Source organism: Rhipicephalus microplus, chromosome X, assembly GCF_043290135.1.
Source record: "Rhipicephalus microplus isolate Deutch F79 chromosome X, USDA_Rmic, whole genome shotgun sequence".
Classification (NCBI taxonomy): domain Eukaryota; kingdom Metazoa; phylum Arthropoda; class Arachnida; order Ixodida; family Ixodidae; genus Rhipicephalus; species Rhipicephalus microplus.
Window position 1 is genome coordinate 49,819,076 of NC_134710.1, and position 25,941 is coordinate 49,845,016.

Here is a 25,941-nt window from a genome sequence, read left to right on the forward strand (position 1 = left end):
CGTAGTTCTTGGCGCACGATTTCCGCAACAGAAGCTACTGCAGGCTCGGTAGACGGAAGGCCGAGGGCCCGCAGCCGGACATTAGACATGCGTGACACACTATTTTTGCACCTTAATGCTTTTGTCCTCCCTTTCTCTTCTGCATTATCTGTTTTATGTATGGTGTGAGATGCTGCATAATAAATGTGCACATGCTCTTGCAAATTAAGAGTAAGCATTGTAGTCATGGCACATAAAACATTTAATAAAATAATGAAATTATTGGAGCCACTAGCTGTATTGCACAAACTTTATTGCAATCTTTTCTGATAAAGAAATAAAAAAAAAGTGCATTGAATGCTTAGTACATTGATGTCGGCAATACCTTAATTGACTGTTAAACAGAAAAAAAAAGCATGGGCAAGGCATATTTCCTTCCCCCGCATAATCAACAACATTACTATTTTGTACACAACTGAATCTGGACATTTCATATACACATAGATGTTAGGAAAAGAAATATAGTCACTTTTGCTCAGAGTTTGAAACTGGTGGTGCGATTAGAGACGACTGGAATTTTCTTGCTTTGAGCTTGACAAATGGCACTTCTGGAAATTTTGCTGACCATTGGTAGCGCCTGTACCTTGTGGAGAGCATTTAGTTCTTGCAGAAAGTGTTGATTTGATTGTGCTTTCCAGGTGGCATATCCATTGGCTCTTCTGTTTGTTGTGCATGTTTTTAGAAAAAATTGAAGGCCATTGATGTTATCTTTCGTACCTTGATGTTGACCAGTTGCGCTCACACAACACACACTCTTTGTCATGGAAGTCTTGAAACTGTAACAAAATAAGAGTAAAAAAAAAAAAGCTTCTACTCGTAAGCTCGTGCGACTACTCGTGGGAAGTTAAACCCCACATATCTATCAATCTACTCGAAAGCTTGTGTGAATATTAGAGCAATTTGAATCGAGTTTTAATTTTTGTAAATTTGAAAGCATTAGAAATGAATGATTAACTGTATATTGACATGCATGTAATCTGCCTGTAAATGTGCAGTAGAAGGGTTCTACGCCGTGAATACACCTATTCAGGGGAAATCTGCACTAATGCGAACCCCCACTTCGAACCCCTCACTTTGATTCCTCAATTTTGAAGTTGCTCTAAGCTCTGTGTATGCTTCAAGTATAAGAAATCTTGAAACTTGACAAATTTTACATAAATTGTCACTTGCATTCTACTGAAAGTCACTTTCTGCTACTATTCAGTTGCTCCCACTTTCTTAAGACCAATAGTAATGACATTTGCACAGGCCTTACTTCAATTTAAAAAAATGCTCAACTCTCTTTATAATATGTGATATGCGTCATTCCAGTACTGTTTAAAATTATTAGACCAAATCACTATTTGCTTTGAACGTAAAATCAACTATTTGCAAAGCCTATTCACTTGTAATACAGAGAAATGATGGCGACATCTTTGTGCAATTATCATAGTCGGGTACGACCCTCTTTTTCTCTGGAAAAACTGGGAATTCATAATGTGAACATTTTAGCACTATGACGCATAGTAAACTTACCAAAAAAGATCTGCAGTGGCTGCACTCACATCTTTGAAGGCTGTCAGCAACTTTATGCATCTTCTTCATTCATGTCACTCTGCTCATTAGGCGTTGCCGACAGGTAGTCACATTGGCCACAGGACAACGGGAAGACTAGCGATAAAATCTGAAGGAGGATCATGTAGAAGACAGAAAAAAACAGCCTGATATGCAAGTGTTTTTTTTTTTGCAGTGTGCTTATTCTCGTGCTGCCGTCTTACTATGAATAAATCTAGAAGGATGCTCACATGGAATACTAAATCAATATATTACTTTTTATGTTTATTTAATGATTGCATAATTTTCTCTCTTACTTTTAGTATTGATGTTCTTGAAAAACAAAAAAAAGCTTTCTCAGTGGTGCAAAAGTACACCCACTTTTTTTATTTTATATTTGACATCAAAACTGTAGAACCACAATGTTAAAATTGCGTAAAAAATATGAGTGTATTTTGAATACTTGGATATTCATAAGGGCAAAACGTTGGGCCTTTATTTGCTTGACTCGTAATTGATGAAAATATTTACAAAAAAACTCCTTATTAATAGCGTATTAAAAGAGTAAAAAGTGCTTATGATCTTTAAAATACTAATATAGGTCACTTTATATCAAGTGTGCACCATAATGAATAACAATGTAGTCTGGATATAAATAATAATTTGTTATATTGCTAATTTTGTTGTTGAGGAATTAGATAATAATGTTAGTTGATTGAGTACTCATGCTTCAACTCTTTAACGAAAGAAATGCTGCTATGTTTGTAAAAAAATAATTTTTTTCACTGTAGCATTGAGTGTAAGTACTATGAAAATTGCTTAAATGAAAAATCAGTGTTTTAATTGGTAAGATAATACAAAATTTCGTTATTTGTAACTGAAGATTTGACCGTTATGCAAGTGAAACCACACATGCAAGCCTTGAAAAATTTTTCCCAAAGTGAAACAGTCAAAATACCTTTAAATCTCGAGCAAGCACTTCTTTTTCTTCTTCGAGGATTTAATATATACATCCTCTTATCCATTTTCAACTGTTTCATTAAGTGTTTTTTTTTTTGTTTTTTTATGTGCTCCAAACAATATTTTTTAACGAAGAAACTACAGAAAAAATATAACTGAATTACAAGAAAGTTGGCATCTCTGCATGGCTTGCAATTCTTTTTTTTTTTCAGCAGTGTTGTTGGAGAGAACAGTACTAAGATATGGCACCACAATGTGTACACTGTCGTCCTTTATGAATGGGAACACGCAAGCACGTGGTTTGCCCTCTGATGCGGCTGCCTACAGCACTATCAACCGACAGATAAAGAAATCATGTGCGCTTTAGCGGCCTCATCCGTGGCGAGACTGGAGCGGAAGCGTAATCTAGCAGTGCTTGTTCCACGGCCAAGACTCATTTTGTTTGCAAATACATATCGCCAAAAGTGGACATGCTTTCTTCAGTTGTTGGTTGACGGTGCTACTATAGGCAGCCGCCACACAACGCTGGCCATATGCTCGCGTGTTCCCTTTTATAAAGGACTACAGTGTATATAAAAATCAAAGAAAAAAACTACCCATGCGCTTGCTCAGGTAATCTTTGGTTAGAGAAAGTAATTTTTGGCCAAGGACAGCCTCAATTAGCCCCCACAGTAATAGCCATACAAAATGGTTGGATGTGCTGGGCGTGTGTACAGGTGCGAAAGTGCTAGGTCATCTTAGCGATTCTTTTTTCAACTAGGGGAACGGGAAGCACAACCACAAATAGTGCAGAGGCATGCTTTGATGCATGTAATTAAAAGCCCTCACTCATATGGATTATCGCTAGCATTTTGATAACTGTTTTCATGCACTAAACCTGTCAGGGCTGTGAACATAACTTAATCTGGAAGGCATTCTACAAGCATTACAACTGTCATTCACAATGTTACTATATGTCAGTGCCGAGTTTGCTTGCTGTGATATCAGCCTAATTTTCTGCCAGGATACTGCATATGAGTTTTGTTCTAAAAAATTCACTCTAGCAGATAAGCTTTAAACCTTCCGAACGCAACTTATAAAGAAATGTCTATAAATGCGTCAGACTTATACAACTTTGTTTCAAGACACTCTATATTCTATTGCAATAAAAATGTTGTCATAAAGTGTTGATTTATATTTTATATAATAATAATCTTAATTAAGTTATAATAAAATATCTATTCATGCTAACGTAATATGTGCCGTTTTTCCATAAAAAGAATCGAATCTGAAGTTGAACATAAAGTGCAAACTTTTTTCACATTTGTTGATTTCGAGTGAGGAAAAATGATAGTTCTGATGGAGCTTGGAGAAAGTGGCGCTTCGAACAACTCTTTAGAGGGCTAGTAAACAACCCCGCAGTATAAAATGTGTGATGGAGTAATAACTGCGCACTTGTACGATGTGAACATCTTGCTGCTGGAATTTTGCGAATAAGTGCTATAATAAAAAAGGGTAGAAGACAACCCGCTTCAGTTGGTTTTCGTTTTTTTTCTCGGCAGCCAAGAGGCGTAGCTGACTGTGGTGATTAAGCCCACCACAGCCAGCACTGCAACAAGACGTTACCATCAGCTCACAACAAAGCAAGGCTACCTCCATATGACGCTCTCGTCTGAGTGGATCACCCTAGAGGTGCGGTGAAGCTCGGTAAATGTGGGGCAGAAACTGCATCTCTGCAGGGCGAAGGCGCCATTTCATAGTGCAGAGGACCAATCATTGAAGTTGGCGGCAAGATTACATCACTTCTCGTATGAGGGGATTGTACGGGTGCTGGTAAGGGACTTCAGAATGTTTTTTTTAAATGGCCCGTCTGTGCAGCGCTGCGCTGTTCATAAAATGTGATTGCATGAACTGGCAAGCTTGTTTGGTAGATGTGGGAGAAAAATAAAGTCAGAGCCTGTTTACTGGCTCTTTCAAACATGGCAGTACCTTCAGAGAAGTGATCACATGCAACAGCAAACTTGACAACGCAGTGGCGTACCAACTCTTTCACGAGTGGGGGGGCTAACCCACCGCACTCGACAGCCGGTATATATATATATATATATTAAGACCCAGAGAACACATTTGATGCACCCGCACTCTCATGTGGTTTTTCATACACACAGCACTTGTTTAATAGCGAAAAAAAATAGTCAGTTTCAAGCAGCATGCACTGGGACAACACATATATGTTTTTCATGCATGATGCATGTAATATTACTACAGACGATGCTTTTTATGCATTATCTCACAACTTTCCACATGAATACAATTATGCTGATGGTGGCCTCCTCAACAGTAAATATTTTGTGATTGAATCAAACTTTGAATTACTAAAAACAGCTCACAAAAAATTCAGCTTTGAAATGTAAAGCACTCCTTGAGGAACCAAAGGTATTTTGAGTATTTTTATCTACTTATTTTAGCTTCCCACCGAGATCGAGTCTACTGATTTATTCGTCGCCTCTTTACAAGCTGCCTCCATCACTCCAAGTTGCCATAAGCAAGGATGATCACATTCATCAGAGATTCAAGCGGAAACCTTTCTTGGCACTTCCAGTATGACAAAACAAAAATATTTAGAAAGATTAGTCGCAATCATGAGCTCACAGCAGCTTCGACAGAGCAGCGGTCATGGTAATCCTTTTTAATGAAAAAAAAAGATTTTCCTGAAGCAGCATATGCTTTGACCAATCCACAAAAAATATGTTCGTTCCGATCTATAACTGCATCGGCCAGCCGCAGCAGAACAAAAACATGAACAAGTGATGTAATATATAGGACCACTGTTCAGCGCTAGCCTGCTCTACAGTTCTACTGCACAGGGCGGAACGCGTCGCAAAGTGCCTTCAAGAAAAATCGTCACTGCTGAAATATTGGAAAATTATCACTATAACGTACGTTTGCATCGAAATATTTTTTTTTCGTAACAACATATTTGAGTGACTACAGTGGTGAAGGAAGATTGTGCCTTAGTTGTTGTTTTCCCCAGCCTGCAGCCGACAGTAACCACTGTCGAAAGTGGGGAGGCTCAGCCCCCCCCCCCCCCCCCCAACTTTTTTCAGTGGGGGGCTAGCGCTCCCCTTGCCCTCCCAGCTGATACACCTATGTGACAATGTAGTTAAAGACATCTATTATGCAGAAGTTTCAATTCATCTAAACCTCAAAGTGTCTTGCTTTTTCTTCACCACTAGTCAATATAACTAACAAATGTACAATATTTTGTACAAACTAGGGTTAAACTCATTCAGACCATGCATTAGTGCATCTAAAAGCTACTGGCCCTACACATGACATGGTTTTTTTTTTTCATGTAATGAGTTAGTTTGAACAAAATGCTGCCTTGCTGTATGAGCTGTGCCATGTCTTCCTGTGCATCTTGTTTTGCTCGGGAAATGAATTGCACTCAAGAAAGTTGGTGAAACAATTTCGCTTAAAAAGCTAGGTGTACATTTAGGTAGTCATAACGGGGAACTCCAAACCTTGAATAGCTGCAGCTCCTTGTGTGTATAAGGTGCAGGTTTCTGCTCTGAAACAAAAGCCAAAAGCTGTCTGAACTCATCTTCACTCAGTGCGGCTAAAGTGGCTGTCCAGAAAAGCTCCTTTGCCTCAGCCAAAACTCTGCTTCCTCTGTCCTCGAGGCTCTTCAATATTGCATCCTGAATGACAACAGTGAAAAAAAAAGATGATGAGCTTTCAAAGATGCATGAATAAACCTTTAAATAAGCTCGATGTTACCTTCTGCATATCGCAAAAACAGGCAATTTCATTGTTAAACTGAGAATGAGGAAGAATAAAGCATTAAATCTTGTTTTACACTAAAGTTGATTGTCAATGCAAGGCACCGTGCGTGAGCCTAGTAGGCTTAATTATGGTGAAGTACAAATGACAAATTGTGAACACCATAATAGGATTACAGCAGCTTCATTATCATAAATAATACATCAGTCCTTTTTAGCATTTAATAATATTTTCTACAGGAATGAAACTGCAAGACACTATAGCAATTGGTGCACAACACTCAATTATCTGGTGACTTCTCTATGCCAGTGTGCTAAATGCAACAAACATGAGCAATTGACTACCGAGAGTTTCATTTATCATTTTGATAACAGCTTTTCTCCACATTTCAGATTTTCTACATTAAACCGAACTGTTTTCAGACACCTTTGCTACACAAAATTCCTGAAACTCAATTTTTTTTTCACACACCAAATAATTAACCGAACTGTTCTACATGGAATTCGTCATGCCTTTCTCATTTAAAAAGTATAATAAGCTCTTGTATGCAATCTGCCACAACTGACACATTTAATGGTATCTTTAATCTTAAGACTTGAACATTAAACTTTGCTGTCTGGAACCATTTGTTCTCAGTTGTTAAACAACTTACTTGAACTTCAATGCTATTAGTACATTTTGTTTCTTCATGTTTTTTCTATATATTTCCAGTACATTTTTATGGTTCACCATTCTTTCCATTAGGCCTAAATGATGATGCAATGTAATAAAAAATTTAGTAAAATAGATAAGTACGTTTTTCTTTTTTTCATAGCTTGCATGGAGTCAAGCGCACAGTTTGCTCTCGTACAAAGAAACTCATAGGAACATGCTTTTACCTGACTAGAAGCTATCTGTGATGATTTATGAAGACGTAGTGTGTCGAGCAAGTTGCTTAATAAAAAAAATTTAGTAAAATAAATAAGTACGTTTTTCTTTTTTTCATAGCTTGCATGGAGTCAAGCGCACAGTTTGCTCTCGTACAAAGATACTCATAGGAATATGCTTTTACCCGACTAGAAGCAATCTCCGATGATTTCTGGAGACGTAGTGCGTCGAGCAAGTTGCCACATTCAACACTGTCTCTCGTTAGCTCCTCCGCGAGCCGTGCGCCTGTTAGAGCAAGAGCAAAAAGGAAAATGGTGTTTCATACTCTTCCTTACCAGCATGTTTGTAGTTGCTGAAAAATTAAAGCTTTTTTTAAGTCCTGACTAAGGTAGTGTGCTCCTGCATTTTAACACAAAAACCTTCACTTCGATCAACTTCCACTTGGGGAGAGAATGAAAAGAAAGATAAATAGTCATCAGGCTAAGAAATAAGCAACTATGTGCATTAAGACCGGCATACACTATAATGCAGTTCAGATTTCTATCTATCACAAAAAAATATCCTCAAGTAAGCAGAGTATATTCTTGTTATTTTATTTCACAATACTATTCGTGTGCAGGGCCAGGAAGCTAAAATAAAAGCTTTATAACTCAATGAAAACATTGATTTACCAGCATTTATCAAAGTTACTTCGGTTACGAGGAAACATTGACAGGTTGCTGAGCTCTCATATGTGACGAAACGGTGCGAAATATAGCAAGCATTAAAGAGGCTTCACAACCCTTTTCAGCATGGTCATTTATCATAATTATTTCAAGTACAAGAAAACTTTGACGAGTTGCTGAGTTTTCAACATAACGAAACCGTGCTAAATCTGGTGAGCTATATAAAGAGGCTCTGCAACCTTTTTCAGCATGGTCATAAAATGCTGCTGGTCGGTAGTTGAGGCTCCTTAGAGGATGTGAGCCAAACATTACAACGCAGCATGCCATTCACAATTAATTCTCAAAGCCAGCGAGAAATCGCTCATTCGTCTCCTGACAAATGATGCGCTAAAGTCAAAGTCCACGGCCACTCGAGCATTGTGAGCTGCATTGTGAGTTAGTATTAAAAAAAAACAGAGTCTAAACACTGTCCTTTAAAAGTAGAAATTTAAGACAGAAGGCCATGAACAGAGGTACATGATTATGAATTGTTTTAAAAATGGCCAAACAGGCCCTTACTCAGTCGAAAGACTAGATTAGGAGCGAGACTGCTCTCTTCAGGAACACTCAGGAACACTTGCACTATGTCTAATATGTGAATGTGATTCCAATGCACCAATGTAGTGCTATAAAAGTGCAGAATCGCAATTCAAGTTCAAAGAAAAATCCAGCCATTATTATTACTTAGCACTGAATTTAGTCACTTGCTGTGTACATTGCAATTTAAAATTTAAAAAATGTAGCCACAATTATTATGTACGTAGCACTGCATTTATCCACTCTCTATGTACTGGTTTGATTTATAACTGGTTTTCAGGTTTCTTTCATTTTCCAGCACACTGAGCAGTATATGGCAGACACTAAATCATTGATATTCAAGAAATAGGTACGAATACATAAACGCACAAGTTGCAAGTATAGGTGAGAATTTAACCGTTTGTTTGTTCATTCAATTGCCGTACAAACAATAAAATCATGTTTGCTAAGCGGAAAGAGTTCCTTACCTCTATAACCTGAGTGCCAGGGAGTTCTTGTATTTGCTGTCAACACTTTCTCTAAAATGTCTTCCAGATGTAGCTGTGCTGTTAGCATATTTTTATGCAGCAGTATAAATGACTTCAGTGCTTTCACATCAAGGTCACAATAGAGTTTGTGCAGAAGCTCCATGCGGTATGACCCAGACAGTGACAACGGCACGAGATGCCGAGAGTATGACCTTACTACAGCCATGCTGAAACAAACAAAAAAAAGAACCGTTTTTGTTCAGAAACCAGACAAAGGGATCTTCGTGTGAAACATGAGTACATTTAAGCTATTTTCTGCATGTTAGTGATGTATACAATGAAATTCATTTGCTTAATGATTACACTTTCGTTATCTGTTGGCTTCGTATGTGGTCCGAATTTCACTGTAATAATTTCACTATACAGGTCACTTCTGTAGTTTTTTTTGTTATTGCAATGGTAAACACAGTCTTTTTTAGTATAGAAGCATTCACTCACCGGTCACTGGCATTTGCAGTCTGATATGCCTCCATGATGATATTGGAAATTTTAGAAATAAACTTTGGGGGGCACAATCGATCCAAGGAAATGCTTCTGTAAAGTTTTCCAAGGCTATAAATAGCTTTTTGGCGAATTTTAGACTGAAAGAGAAAAACAGTTCGTATAACCATGTAGCGAAATCATGTGGGTTGTAAATAAAGTTGTGGCAATCACTTCACCAAATAGTACAGAGCTTTTACAGAAAATCGTGGTACACTGCTACATGGAGCAATGAAGAAAAGCTTGAAGAGAAGTTATGAGAAGCCATGCAGAGTGCACTGGAAATAGATCAGAAATACAGCCAGAGATGTGCTAATTTTGTTTTAACACCTTGTCACTCTTTTATGGGTGCTAGGTATTCTATACGTGCCGTAGTGGATATCGAGTTTACTCATACTCAGTGATGCCACCGAGGTCTTACAATTTAGAGCAAATTTTCGAGCAGCAAAATTTTCATTTTTGAGCACTTTGGAGCAGAGATATTTTTCATTTGGAGCACTTTAGAGCAGCAAAATTTTCCATTTTGAAGTAATGTAGAGCAGCTAACTTCAAATCCTGGAGGCGAAGCAAGGTGCATGTACATTCAAGGACATAAAAAATTATTCTGAGGCGCTTGTGAAGAGCTGGAAATATTTGCATTCATTGCGAATTTCATGGAGCCAATCATCTTAGAAGCACTCCTTATTTAAGTTGATGATGCAAAAATGATGGCGTCATGCTGTTGAGCATTCTGGAAAAACTTGTTCAGTGATTATTTCTGTAGAAAATAAACAGAATACTAGTTGAATAAAATTGTAATTCATGAAATAAGAATATATATACACCTATGTGGTCATGACGTACAACGCCAGAGACTCACACAGTCCCAAGGGCATTTACCCAAGATGACTTCAAGAATAAAAAAAGGTTTCTTTTCTTCATGACTGATTAGACTGTTGGGCATATTATGACGTTATTCAGCTAGTCTCAGAAAGCCAATGTCCTCCGCCATTCATTTCTTTGCTGAAACTACACAAGTTAACAAACTTCATTTTCCTTTTGCAGAAATATTTCATGTGGTTAGGGCGCTCTGTCTATACCCCCAAAACACACTACTACCGTGTCCTCTAGAAAGCAGTGCATAAAAAAAATATCTCGCAGGGTACCCTAGAAGCGTGGCGGTTTGGGCTAGTTGGTATGACATGACAATTGTTATAACACGAAAACAGAACAACGAGAAAGGGACAAAAAGAAGACGAGCGCTAAGATTAGCGCTCGTCTTCTTCTTGTCCCTCCATCTTAGCGCTCGTCTTCTTCTTGTCCCTCTGTCGTCGTTCTGTTCTCGCGCTGTAACAATCGTCTCACGGTACCTTATGCATACACCAACAACTCCTCGAAGGAAGATTCATATTGTTTTTAAAAGGATAGCAATTATACAAGCATTCTCGACTGGTTTTTGCCGTTGCCAAGGGTGTAGCCAGAAATTCAAAAAATGGGGGGGTGAACCCTAATCTGAAGGGGGGGGGGTAGGCAAAAGGTCATTTCGCGCTATATATGCCATGGCTAAAAAAAATATTTCGGATGTGGGGGGGACGCACGTTCCCGATGTGCCCCCAATCCCCCGCCTGGCTACACCACTGGCTGTCATGTTTTGTGTAATGTCCCAATCAATAACATCCCCCGGTGCATTGTGTTTTACACGTGGGTAAAGGCGCGCGAGCAGTGGCGATGAACGCGGCTAAAGCAGAGATGAGAAGAGCACACCTATTTCCTTTGCACTGAGGGTAGATGCAATAACATCGCCCTGCGTTCCAGGCATCCATCGATAGTTACTCAAGCAGAGAGAAACGCGTCGCCCGTGTCCAAAAGACAGGAAAGATCGAGCAAAGAAAGCAAGGGGGGGGGGGGGAGGCGTTGTTATGAGCTTTGACTTTAAAGTTGTGATTGCTGACGCAAGCGCTATTTGTGACTGGTGTATCCTTCTACCTTGTAATCTCAACACGAACAGACTGTGCAAAAAATGCTTCGCTTTCTCGAGCGGCCATATAAGGGTATGCACTGAGCCTTGATCGCAAGGCGGTCACACCATCGTCGTGCCATTTCGAAGGTTCATTGGTACGTGTCGTTCGTGCTGCACAGATAGAATCAAACTGGCCTAGAGCAGCGGAGTGCGTGCCTGTCGACACTGTTGTTAGCTGTGGCTTCTGACGTTAGCTACAAGCTTCTGTTGATGCTTACATTATAGCACAAGGGCCTAACACACAGTACGACCATATTTGGTAGCATTACGGCGTCTCTCTTCACATATTTCTTAAGAAAACACCAGCTGGAGTGGCTGGATGGGCCCTCTAGACAAGTCTGATTCCATCTGTATGTGCATTGGCGTACAAGAGATGTTTCGGGGGTCTCTAGTCACCCAAGTCGTGGATATTGAACACCGTGCATGCAGCAAGTTTTTGCGAGTGCACAGACCTTGCAGATGGCAACTCTACCGCTAGCACATCTCCCGGAAGACATCAAGCCTTATTATTTGGTACAGTAAAAGCTCGTTAATTCGAATTCCACGGGAACGCTGAGCAATTTCGAATTAAACAAAATTCGAAATAATGGAAGTGAGCAAAAATGGGTGGATTTCGGGGGTGGGGCCACGAAAAATATTTATTGGCTAAAGAAGTCTGTGATGACCATCTGCCTCTTTTCTCTGAATGCCACAGCTGCGGCTCTCTGTTCCAGCGCGCGGACGCGGCGCAGGGAATCCTCTTCACCCTCTTCAAAGCTGAAGAAGAGACGCGCCACGTTAAGTGCCTCCATCACCGCAGAAGCTGACGGGCGCACAGGCGCTTCGTCATTTTCGTCTTCCTCACCTTCTGGCTCTTCAGCATCGAGCTGTGCACCGGCTACTTGAGCGATAATGTCCTCATCAGTCAGGGCACCACACACCGATGCACCAATGTCAACTTCAACATAATCGGCAAAACGTACGCCCCGAAGAGTGTCGCGCAATGCCACTGGCATGAGCTCCTCAGCCCCATCCACGTCGACGTCACAACTATCCTGCGCACTTACAGCTGCAAATCCACTGTGGCGGAAACAGTTTGCGATTGTGGTCGCGGTCACCTGTTCCCATGCGCGCACCAACATGTGCATGGCAGTGAGCAGCGTAATGCCGAAGTCCTTCCTGTCGCCCGCGCACAAAATCATTCTCTCCAGCACGTGACGCCTATAAAAGCATTGAATGTTCCTTATCACACCGGGGTCCATTGGCTATAGGGCCGCAGTCGTATTTGCCGGAAGGAACACCAACTTAGTTGCTCTCAGCTCAACGTCGACTTTGTGCGCCGAACAGTTGTCGACGACAAGAAGAACGCGTCTGCCGCCCAGTTCCATTCGCCTGTCGAATTTCAGTAGCCACTTCCTGAATAGGTCACCTGTCATCCAGGCTTTCTTGTTTGCGGCGTACTCCGTCGGCAGTGAGCGAATGTTTTTGAAGCACCGTGGCTTGAGTGCTTTGCCAATCACAAAAGGGGGGACCTTTTCCGTACTGGTCATATTAGCGGCGACCAGAACAGTGACACGCTCTTTGCTGCGCTTGCCGCCGGCACAGCTGTCTCCCTTGTAGGTGATCGTCTCGTCTGGCTGCAACTTGAAAAATAACGCTGTCTCGTCAGCGTTAAACACATCCTGTGGTGAGTAGTTCTCCAAGTACTGCTGCAGGGTGTCGCTTCTCCAAGTAGCGCATGTTTCGGCGTCCACTTCCTTTGCCTCGCCGGATAACGTGCGGAATACGAGATTGTGCCGCTCCCTGAAACGATGAAACCATTCCTCGGAGGCGACGAAGTCTTCAATGTCCAAGCGCAGGGCGAAATCGGCTGCCTTGGCCATGATGATAGGGCCGCTCAATGCGATACTCTGGGCTCTCATTTCTTTAACGCAGATAATCAAAGCTGACTCCAGTTCCGGGAACTTCGCTGTCCTTAGCCTTTTTCGACTGGCGCCAAAATCCTCGGCTTCATAGGCGTTTTCAATGGCCGTCCTGTTGCGTATGTAGGTTGACAACGTGCTCGGAGGTATGCCGTGCTTCCTCGCAATTTCGTATTCGCTCGAGTTCCCTTGGTCAACCTCTCGCAAAATCTCCACCTTCTCCTTGACAGTCTTCGCGCAGTAGTTTCCCCGCGGCATCTTGCAACTTCGATGCGGAATAAGACATAATAGAGCGGTTGACTGGGCTAGTTGGTATGGCATACTTGGGTTTTAGCAGCGCGAAAAATGCACAAAAGACAAGAAAGGGACGAGACAAGCACTGTCTCAGTGCTTGTCTCGTCCCTTTCTTGTCTTTTGTGCATTTTTCGCGCTGCTAAAACCCAAGTACGGAATAAGACGGCTTGACGGCGTGAACGAACAACGTGCTCGAGGAACAAAGTGACGCTGCCGGGAGCGACCTAGGACTGCTAGGACTACTTCGCCGGCTCCAACGTTACTAGAATGCCGGCTCCTCAGCGTCCCGTGGGTCCCGCGTACAAGTGGCGCCAGGCGCTGAGATCGCGGGAGGGCTACGAAAAAAAAATTTCTCCCTGGATTTTGGAGGCCATACTTTGCTCGCCCTTTGCTCGGAGGCCACTTGAAGCTCGCAAAAACTGGTCGTGCCACCTATCGTTCGACCGTAAAAGCTTTCACTAGTGTTTGACGATGATGACGCTCGGCGGCGCGCGCTTCGAATTATCCGTAAAGGCAGCAATTTCTGTTCAAATTAACGAATCGTTTTACACATGGTCTCCTATGCACTGCGGACCGGACTGCGGCGACCACTTCGAATTATACAAAATTTCAAATTAATGAGGTGTGAATTAACGAGCTTTCACTGTATAACAACAGAATTTATTGGTATCGCATTCACACCTAAGAGCGTAAGGGAAACAAACAAATTGTATCTTATTTTAGATCCGATATCGTGTAACTCAAAAGAACCCTGGATAAAGGAACAATGACCACTCTAGTTGCTGAAGCTTTCATGCTGTCAGTTATCTAAAGGCGAAGCAGATGTCAGTAGCACAGAAAGTTAACGAGCAGTCTCATTATGCCTCGAGACAGCGCGCGCCAGCTACTTCAAGCGATGCAGCAGTCTCCCCTCCGCCCCTCCGTTCAAAACAAAGCAATAAATAGGATGCCGTGATGTTCAATTTTTTTTGTAAGCGTCAGCTATTGAACCTGGAAAGCGTGAAGCGGACATGTAACAAGGCATAGTCGCCTCACAGGCCTTCGACACCAGAACCGCCAGTGATGGCCTCACTATAGCTGTACATATTAAAACTGAATTGCGGTTGCTCCGACCAGGAGGCATGCTTTTATAAATGAGATGACATATAAAAAGAAAGCACACGATAATTTTCAATTCGGACCCAAGCAAACTCGAGTTCCAAAGGGGCTTTTATTGTCACAGTATTATAAGGAAAAGGTCTTCTGTATGCTGATCCATACATAAAGTTTATTAGAGGAAGAGTGTCAACGTGTTCCCACCATTTACATGTTCTTCTGCAGATACGAATTACAAAAAATTTGATCGCAATGTCCAGACATAGACGTGACTGACATTACAATGTGCCCAAACTATGCACATTGTAAGCGGGCACTAAAAATACTGTTCTGGTAGATGATTTTTAACCTTGATCTCAATCTGAATGCAGCATATGCTGTAAATAGTAATCTCTTAAATTGAATTGCTAGTTAAATGGAATAACTGCCTATAATATTATTGGTTTATGACTTGAAAAATATGCTCTTCTGTTCACCTCTCACTGAATGTAGCTTCTGCAAAATCAAACATATTCTTCAGGTTCCTTCATGTTTCGTTTAATGGGTGTCTACTGTACTAATTCTACTACAGCGGGAGTTAACATCACTGTTGCCGATCACATGGAGAGTGACTGAAAATGACAAAATGAACATGCGGCCGGCAAGATTAACTAGACCTCCATTAGCTTTGCACAATCTGTTATTACATGTACATAGTAGGAGTGTGCAAATATTCAGAATTTCGAGTATGTTTTAAAATAGCACTTGCTATTCGATTCGATATGCACAGGACTTTTTGCTATTCGAACAATTCAAGCTTCCCAAAGACAAATGCATTCACCGTCCGACTGAAAGTGACTCTTTCAGAGATTTAATATGCTCCATTTCATCACCCTCTATCATTGTGGCGAAGCTGCTTTCAGGCTCCACTACGGCTGAACCTTTTGAAACCCGTCAACGCCCAGTTAAAAGTATACTTTGCACCCTAAAAAAAGCTGTTTTTTTAGGTCCGCTCAGACTCTAAAAAAAAAAAAGGAACACTGGTGATCACAGATATATGCACAGGAGGGGGAAGGAAGGGGGGGGCGCAATGCCAGCCCCATACAGTGACATTAAGGGTGGGTGGCGAGAGGGGGAGGGGGGGGGTGCAAAGTCTGTTCCATACACTGTTATGATAGGAAGAGGGGCCCCTCCTGTGAAAGGGAACCCTGCGCACGTTTATGCTGGTGATGATAGAGATGATAGATGTGGCAGACGTGGGAGCTCAATGCTGTATTGGTGCTAAAAGTTGGGCAGAAAGTCCGAAAAATTGGACACTGAATATGTTTAGCATCCAAAATTTTCAATGTTTTTGTTACTCTTAACTGTTTTGTAACTCTTAACACTTGTACCCCACAACTGTTGGGCTCCCACAGAAGTTAAAAAAGGAGGAAATGGCATCTGTGCCTTTTATGTGTAAAGTGTTGTTGGCAACACTTTGATGGCACCAAATAATGTACTAACACAATTCGGTCCTGCATTGCCTCATTCTTGATAAGACAACTATAAAATACCACTCTACCAGCGCTTCATGAACCTAGCGAAGAGAAACTCTTTCATGTTGCTATATCTCATAAGAGTATGCCTAAAAATATGCTCAAACCTTTTTACCCCTAATTTGCTTTAAACTATTAAAAAATATTGTTGAAATATTATCAAAATATTTCATTGAATTTGCACTTGCACTTCAATATACGAATTCGCTTTGCACCTAAAATTTTGCTATTTGCACACCTCCTGAGGGAACAGTGATGAAAGGCTGGAATAACGATTACTCACAGAGGCATTGTATTGTGTATTAGTTGCAAGGAGGACAATCAGCTTGTCTGTGATGATAGTGGAGTCCTCCAGAGCCGCCCTTGTGACTGATTCGATAACCATATGCCTTACACTTCCGCTGCAGCTTGCCTGTGTTTTTGCTAAAGTCTCTGAAACATGCACAAGTTACATAAAACTGTTATGGTACTGTAATAGTAATACAAAGCATATGTATACTAGCATGGAAACACTCCAGCCCCCCTATTAAAAATATCATTTATTTGTGTTTTAACTATGAAAAGTCTGCATAATCATATTTTGTCTTTTTTTTCAGCAATGCATTTTCAAATAACAGCAAGAAATATTGTAACCAACAGTGAATTGCGAGGTGATGTTTTTAATGTGATGGCGTTAAAAAGCTCATTTTGCAGAAATTGTAGCATTGGCGCCGGTGTCGTTGGTTGTGAATGAAAAATCGTCATTTTGTCAGTGACCGAGAAACTGAGAAGACGCAAAAAAAATAAATGATACAAACACCTGGATTTCAGTGAGGATCTAACCTAGGCCTTTGAATGGCAAGCAGGTGTTCTACCACACAGCCATGCGTCTGCTTGGAAATACAGTGAAAATAACTCATGCTTTACTAACACACGCATCCTAGTACACAAGTGTTACAATACAATCTATAATATCACAGTATATTGCCACAGTAATATCACATGGTACAAGTGTATGGTGCCATTAAGCATCAGAAGATATGACTCTCATCGCAAATTCTTAGATTAATGTCGGCCACCCATTACAAAGGTACACATGTTACTGTGCATATTTTCCCCTTAAGACTAGCGGGTGCATAGCAAGCCTGAAAAATTTCACGTGCTTAATTGCTCATGGTTTAAAGCATGCTACTCATTGCACAGAACGCAGTCAAATGTGAAAGCTTCACTGACAAAAGCCTCTTGAAATTTTATCAATTGCAGTGTAGTAATCCACGATTTAAACATCCCAAGTAACATTATGCAATAAAAAGTAGGCACTAAGTGGTTGACGATTAGGGACAGGATATTGCTATCGCGTTCAACTTTTTAAGACGAAGGTACTTTTTAGCTCCATACATCAAGGTATAGTGCAAAAACGTTATTCTACATGCCAATTTATCATTCCATATCTTTGTGCCCGAATGCACAATAATCACTGCTTATTAGGGCTTGAATTATTGAGTAGGTATGATGTTAAAAATGTGAGAGGACACTGTGCAACAGTGTGGTGAACTTCAATCACAGCCATCAATCCTTTCTACTTCAGCAGACATGTTTGAAATTAGTTTGCGCATCTTACACCGCTCTCCTCTGTCAATGAGCTGACAAAGCTAACTTCTTAGTTTAACTATGCACTGTTTATGAGTGAAATATACAAAACATTCAGTGACATAGTATTTCTGCAAGGCTAATGTGATTACATTAGTATTCATTACACATGCATGCCTGTTTAAATATGCTATTTAACAATGCACACTATTGCTTAATAATTTAAGCCACTGCTGTGGAGGGGGTGCCGGGATAAACGCTAGGAAAATTAGACTGTCTCTTGATATACAGTAAACAGTTGATAAAATATTTTACCCACTTTAGTATGTAATTTTCCGCATTTAAATATAATCTCTTTTGTTAAAACTGATGTCTAATTTGCATGTACTTCATGCGAGGCTGCTGACCAAAAAGATTTGCTTTATTAACCATGACATGAAATACCTTTCAAAAATATATGGTGAACAGAAATGCGAGCAGCTAATCTGCTTTACAAACATGACAACTTGAAATTTTATGATAGTAATTTATATAATAATGATGCCAAAGTATCACTTGTTGCACATCTGTTTTATGCCCATAATAACGGGACCTCTATGACTGCACATACCGAGCACACTGTCAGCAAATTCAGGACAACATAGAAAGCTTGACGAAAATTTCAAACATGCTTCCCTGATGCCAGAAACACAGTCGTTGAATCTGAAATAAATAAATGCATTGTAATGAATGTGAATGATAACCCCCCTATTTTAAACTAAATAAAATTTAGCCAAGCAAGCTTGGCAATACCTTGATACTATACCGTGGTGACGATGGTGTTGTATTTACAACTCTTGTGGTACTACTAACTCTGTGCATTTCCATGCACTGAAGTGCCAAGTCACGAGCAAATGCTTTATTGCCTTTTTTTATAACAACTACATATTGCACTGAACTAATTTTTTTATTTTCTGAATGTAGATTTTTCGGTCTGGCTGAGTTTCTCAGCATGGTGGGCTTGTCTTTTATAAGAAAACATTGTTCACATTCTCATGGCTGCATTTCAAAATTATTTGGTTATTGAAACTCAAATGCACTGGACCAACAATTTTATATACGAGGTCTGTTAGAAAAGTATCCGACCTTAGTTTTTTTTTTCTTGGCGAGCACCTGATGAATTTGAAACAAGCGCGCTTGCATAGGCCGAGCTTGAATATTCATTCGATCGCGCGAATTCTTTCTCGCCTACCAATAGCGTCAGTCGCTGGGACGCAGCGTTTTAGTGAGGTAGTGCACAGTACTCTCGTTGGTTTTTCATTGCAAGGAAAATGAGGAGCGATTGGAGCAGCGCTACTGCAAGAAATTTTGCCAGAAACTGGGTGACAGCCAAGTGGAAACCATTCGGAAGATCAAGACCGCTTCCGGTGACGACGCTATGAGCTGCACACAGATTAAGGAGTCGTACAACCGGTTTAAAGTCCAGCGTACAGCGGTGGAGAGTGAACCATGCTCCGGTCGGCTATCAACATGCTGAAATGACCAGGTCATTGTCAAAGTGAACGCTATAAAGATGCAGGACCGTCGTGTGACTATCTGGGAAGTTGCAGAAGAGGTGAGCATCAGCACTTTCTCTGCACATTCCATTATGACTGAAGATTAGGCCATGAAGAGAGTTGCGGCAAAATTCGGGCCGAAACTGCTCACGGTGAATCAAAAGCAACTTTGAAGTCTCACAGGATATGCTGGATTTCACAAGTAGAGGCCCTAACTTTATGAACACCATTATCACTGGTGACGAGTCTTGGGTGTACGGGTACGACCCGGAAATCAAACGCCAATCACTACAGTGGAAGCATTCCACGTCATCAAGACCAAAGAAGGCCTGCCAAGAGCGCAGAAACGTCAAAGTGATGCCGAGTGCTTTCTTTGACTCCTGCGGTGTGGTACACCACGAGTACGCACCACAGAGTCAAACAATCGCCAAATATTACTACAGGGATATCCTCAGTCTCCTGCGTGATGCTGTGTGGCGCAAGAGACCTCAGTTTTGGTCAATAGAAAACTGGCGCATCGATCATGACAATGCTCCTGCACATTCCTCACACTTGGTTCAGACTTTTTTGGCGAAAAGTCACTCCTGTAGTTGAACAGGCTCCTTACTCTCCTGATATGGCCCTCTGTGATTTCTGGATGTTTCCCAAACTCAAGAGGACATTGAAAGGAGAGCGACTGCAGACAAGTAAGGACATTATGGCTGTAACGACAGCTCAGCTAAACTCAATTTCAAATGAGGCCTTCTCAGAATGCTTCCAAAAATGGCAGCACCACTGGGAGAAATGTGTGGAGTCCAAAGGGGATTACTTCAGGGGGATTAGTTCTTTAACACTCCAATTATGCCAGTTTCTTTTCTTCTACCAAAGTTCGGATACTTTTTAACATACCACGAATGCACTGGACTGGTAACTTTTAATGTAAAACACATATGCAATGCCTATTGGTTTATCAAGGTTTCCACATTATACTAGTCGCAAAGTTCTCAATTCTTTAAAACTGAGTGAGCCATAAGAATGCCATCGCATATCGAACCATGCAGCACTTATGGTATCAATTAATGCATGCATCCTTACCTTTCTAAGTATAGCTGGCACATATACCTGCTGCAAGGAGCCGTGCCAAGCGATTTATTTGATGCCAAATAACTCAGTGACTGCACCGCTGCAAGCCGTTCAGAAGGGTGCTGAGACTAAATGTAAGAACACAAAAACAAAGAGAAGAAAGAAAGTTTCAAAGCTTTGTGTAGTACTCATGAACTGACACAGAAGCGGATGGGCAAGCGTCTCATGAGATGATGTTACGTTTAAATCCCTACTGCCATCGTTACATCAGCAACATTTGATTTGCATTTGTCTTAGGCAAGTACTTCACTCAATTAGTACCATCACGCAATAGACAACTAACAATGGCCCTGCAAAAGTTTTCAGCATGGGCAGAAAACACTGCCATTCAGTAGTTGAGGCTCCGGATGAAAACATGTAAGCCGAACATTATAGCACAACACAAGACCTGGAATTTGCAAATTATTTTTCAAAGTCTGCTGGAAATCGCTTGTTCTCTTGGCAGACGATGCCACAATCCGAAATGACCATGTGATAAATACGTTTGTTGCGTAGTTATTGTGCCTGCAATGTGATGCTCCGACATGCCTGTGTGTTCAAACGTTATCAAGGTGAAAATAAGCTTTGCATTCAAAGAAAAAAATTAAAAAAGTGCTCAAGGTCAAGGATGTATACCGACAAACAGACGTAACCTCTAGTGAGCCTACTGGGACAAAAAGAGAGAGAATGCACTTGGAGCATTTGACAAACCCCTGTAAGTTTGCTCGTACTTGAGGAATTCTAAAAATTTTGCGGTACTCGATTCGTGAAGCAATAAACTCTTTTCATGAAGCCACTCATAACAAGCTGAATAAAATGAAGAATTTATTTGAGTGTAACATGTTCCTTTAAAGGGGCCCTGCAACACTTTTTCAAGTAGCCATGGGGTTAGTAAACATACTTGTTGCCTCACAAATTTACCGCCGCAAAGTTTCTAGAATTAGTCCGGTACAAGCAGAGTTCCAAAAATTTGTCGCACGCTACAATTGCATTTTCTTCTCATCCCGACAAAATAGCTGGAAGTTAAGCAGAGAAGAATGTCACGGCGAAAGAAAATACGTAACACACACCTCGTGACCTTGAGCACCTCTTCTTGTTTTTTTCTTCTTAAAATACGCGGCTTTTTAGTGTGATTGCGCACGTACTCGTTGACAAGCGGCGGTCTCCCGCGGCGGCCCCGGTAACGACGAGCGCACCATGCTCAAATCAGCCAATGTAATTACCCCCCAATGGAAAACATAACTATCAATGCAAACAGCATTGTTAAAATCATCATCATCATCATCAGCCTGACTACGTCCACTGCAGGACAAAGGCCTCTTCCATGTTCCGCCAGTTAACCCGGTCCTGTGCTTGCTGCTGCCAATTTATACCCGCAAACTTCTTAATCTCATCTCCCCACCTAACCTTCTGTCTCCCCTTAACCCGCTTGCCTTCTCTGGGAATCCAGTTAGTTACCCTTAACGACCAGTGGTTATCCTGTCTACGCGCTGCATGCCCGGCCCATGTCCATTTCTTCTTCTTGATTTCAGCTATGATATCCTTAACCCCCGTTTGTTCTCTAATCCACTCTGCTCTCTCCTTGTCTCTTAAGGTTACACCTACCATTTTTCTTTCCATTGCTCGCTGCGTCGTCCTCAATTTAAGCTGAACCCTCTTTGTAAGTCTCCACGTTTCTGCTCCGTAGCTAAGTACCGGCAAGATACAGCTGTTATATACCTTTCTCTTGAGGGATAGTGGCAATCTACTTGTCATAATTTGAGAGTGCTTGCCAAATGTGCTCCACCCCATTCTTATTCTTCTAGTTACTTCAATCTCGTGGTTTGGCTCCGCGGTTATTACCTGCCCTAAGTAGACATAGTCATTTACAACTTGAAGTGCACTATTACCCATTTCGAAGAGCTGCTCTTTTCCGAGGTTGTTGTACGTTACTTTCGTTTTCTGCAGATTCATTTTAAGACCCACCTTTCTCCTTTCCTTGTCTAACTCCGTAATCATGAGTTGCAATTCGTCTCCTGAGTTACTCAGCAATGCAATGTCATCGGCGAAGCGCAGGTTACTAAGGTACTCTCCATTAACTTTTATCCCTAATTGTTCCCATTCTAGGCTTCTGAAAACCTCCTGTAAGCACGTGGTAAATAGCATTGGGGAGATTGTGTCCCCCTGCCTTACACCCTTCTTGATTGGTATTCTGTTGCTTTCTTTATGAAGCACTATGGTAGCAGTTGATCCCCTGTAGATTTCTTCCAGGATGTTCATATATACTTCATCGATGCCCTGATTCCGCAGTGTCTGCATGACAATGCAGAAAAATTGTTAAAATCATTGAGTCATTAAAAAATTCGTCTTTGTGTGGCGTTGATGGCGTAAACGCTGAAGTATTAAAAAACACCAAGCACATACCAGCACATCACCAGTTTTTTTCTGACGCTAATATTTCAGCAATCTCTCTTCACTAAATCAATACCCTTTTATTGTAAAGTCAGTAAGATAATTACCATTTTTAAAAAAGGCGACCGTACAAATCCTAGTAGCTACCGTCCCGTTTCTTCACCAGCGTCTGTTTGAAACTAATGGAGCATATTTTACACTCACACATTGCCAATTTTCTGTCATCTATCAGCTTTTTTCATCCTAACCAGCACAGATTCCGCAAAGCTCACTCTTGCACCACTCAGCTCGCTCTATTCATGCATCATTTACATACCAACCTGGATCACAATATTGTGACTGACACTCTCTTCTTGGACTTCGAGAAAGCATTCGATGAAGTATCGCACATTCTTCTCATGCATAAAGTTTCGAACCTAAATCTGCACCCCAACACAGTTAACTGGATAGGTGAATTTTTGAACGATCGCCTTCAATTTGTTTCTACCAGCTCATCTTCCTCCTTTCCATCTTATTTTAACTAGTGTGCCACAAGGCTCCGTACTTGGACAACTTATCTTTCTTATATATATTTATGACCTTCTAGGTGATGTATCATTCAATATATACCTCTTAGCAGATGACTGTTCTGTATCGTCAAATAAAAACTCCACAGACTCTTCCTCTCTCCAGCATGATCTCCTCAAAATGCAAACATGGTGCAGCCGATGATACATGTCTTTCAATGTAAGTGCTCTCACGTATCTTTTCATCGCCGTCGTAACTATGTAGCATCTTCGTACTCCCTCAACAACAACACCTTGACTCAATGCCAGACATTTAAATACCTAGGAGTACATATATCTAGCACATTGTCCTGGACCCATCATATACACCAACTAACCAATGTGTGCAATCGCTTATTAGGTTATCTATGCCGTAACTTATCATCAGCATCCCCTACAAATTGCTTGCACATAAAGCGTTCATACGATCAAAACTAAAATATGCCTCTACTATCTATGACAACCACCAAGTTAACATAGCCGATTCTCTTGAATCGGTATAAAGCTGTGCTGCGAGGTTTATTCTCTCTGATTACTACTACAAGACAAGTGTATTCGCCCTAAAATCCCACCTATGCATCCCCTCACATTCTTCTCGTTGTAAGGCTGCTCGTCTAATCTTATTCTTTAGGTTTTTCCATTCAATGCCTCCAGGAAACCAAATCATCATTTCTGTAACATCATTCCTCTCGTCACTCTCACGAAAAAGCTGTGTATCAATCAACATTCAACATTCATTTTTTCTGCATACTGCCGGAGAATGGAATGCCCTCCCTTAACATATCGCCCTCATCACTGACATTGCTCAATACAAGGCTGCCGTCGAAGACTATCTTTCAAGTCATAAAATATCACCTGACCAGCTAGTTTTTTTTTTTTTCTGTCCAACCCTCATGTAATGTCCCATGTAATGACCTTTGAGGTATTATGAATAAATGGCTGCGACAAGTGATTTTTGAGCTTGTAGTATCATTTGCTGAGGGAAAAAAGCAACTTTTAGCTATGAAAATTTATTGTGAATTACAGGCCGCGTGCTGCACTATAATGTTTGCCTCGCGTATTTTCAGTAGCCTCGGCTACCGATCGGCAGTGTTTTCTGACCATGTTCAATAAGTGTTGCAGAGCCCCTTTAAATTTGAAGGGAGGGGGGGGCTTCGCAGCAAAGCAAATTTCCCCTGGATACACGTTTTCACGGCTTAGCATTCCTACATTGCAGTGAAACCATTTGTACAAGCGGTGACATGCGGATTATTATACATCTATTCGTTGATTGCGAATACTTGGAAAATATTCAATAATTTAAAATCGAATCGAACGGAATTTGCATACTCAACTATTCGTTTGAATATTCGCAGAAGCTTAACATTAACGTATAGTGTGAATGTCATAATTCATGATAAATGATTTGTTTGCCTTTAAGGAAGCGGTCCTAATACCTCTTTTTCTGCAATGTCTGCTATGCATATGTGCTTTCAGAAGAAAAATATGCGAATATAGACTGACACCAAGAACTCCATCACAATTAATGAGTGCAGGAACTGAACAATGTTTCACCAAGTTTTTCCTCTCTATTTTTTTTTTTTTTGGCAAAGCATCAAGTTAGTACTGACCTTAAAATACTCTGGATTAACTCCTCTCAGTTCATAAGTGCATAAAGACAGATTAGTGTGCACAATTATTAGTCGAGAGACCAGCCAGCTTCAGCGGAAGGAGAGATGGATGGCCTATGTACTCAGAACAAAGCCTGTTACACCTGAAAACTTTTGAATTTAACCTGATTGCAGCCATCATGATGACATCAGTATTAACAGATAAAATAAAACGCTTGACATGCCCATAACTTGACATAACTTAAAAAGCTAATGACTTTTTATGCTGCGCACTTTAACAGAAGTGTACTGGCCTCATCTACAAGACAGTTGTACAGCACGCTTGTAACATACATGAAAATAATGTGGTCTTAAATGACCTATAGGCGTACCTGCCTGAAATGCCTGCCAATTATCGTGAACGAAAAAATATACATAAAAGAATATTCGCAACACACATTCTTAATTACATTCATTTCAATTACAGTTGATGTGTTTATAATGAACTCGATACTGCCGCGACACGTGGTCATTATATCAGCAGCAAGTACAAGTGGCACTGATACTTATCGTTTGTTAGAAGTTCTTAAACACAATACGGTATTTCATCAATTACAATGCAATCCCAATTGAGAAGAGAGGCGAGACTGTTCATTGCGTTCAAGTTTTTGGCATTCGATTGTAATGTGAGCGTTGAGTTTAGGTAGAAAAAATTTGCAAAAGAAAAAGCTCACATTACATTAAAGTAAATACAGAACTATTCATACTTGCCTCAAACAGGAGTTGACTGATGTCGACTATGATAATATAGTCATGTGATATACTGTATATACCTCTCTTAACTCTTTCGTTACCGTGCGAAAATGGTTGTTTTTCATATGTCTCGGGAAGACCGTTTTTGGCAGTTTGAAAAGTACTTCAGCATATATTGCAGCATACCAAACTTTGCACAATGAAATGCTCTTTCAAAAAAATATATGTTCTAGAGAAAAAAAAATA

General features: G+C 40.8%; 1 protein-coding gene across 6 annotated transcripts in view; it reads right to left on the reverse strand.

Moving 5' to 3' along the window:
- Positions 1 to 275: 275 nt before the first annotated feature.
- LOC119176022 (sister chromatid cohesion protein PDS5 homolog B) overlaps positions 276 to 25,941 on the reverse strand; it is a 55,492-nt gene continuing 29,826 nt past the window's right edge. For 5 of the 6 annotated variants that reach the window (XR_012886683.1, XR_012886686.1, XR_012886684.1 and 2 more), the window contains 9 exons: positions 20,391 to 20,506; positions 18,392 to 18,483; positions 16,496 to 16,644; positions 9,368 to 9,510; positions 8,870 to 9,096; positions 7,346 to 7,446; positions 6,036 to 6,212; positions 1,555 to 1,702; positions 276 to 815 (listed from right to left, as the gene is read on the reverse strand). Coding sequence is in view for 1 of the 6 variants with exons in the window: in XM_075876532.1 (XP_075732647.1) it covers positions 1,607 to 1,702; positions 6,036 to 6,212; positions 7,346 to 7,446; positions 8,870 to 9,096; positions 9,368 to 9,510; positions 16,496 to 16,644; positions 18,392 to 18,483; positions 20,391 to 20,506 (1,101 nt within the window). In the remaining 5 variants the exon portion in view is untranslated. The remainder of the gene's footprint in view (positions 816 to 1,554; positions 1,703 to 6,035; positions 6,213 to 7,345; positions 7,447 to 8,869; positions 9,097 to 9,367; positions 9,511 to 16,495; positions 16,645 to 18,391; positions 18,484 to 20,390; positions 20,507 to 25,941) is intronic. The other variant, XM_075876532.1, reaches the window with a different exon arrangement.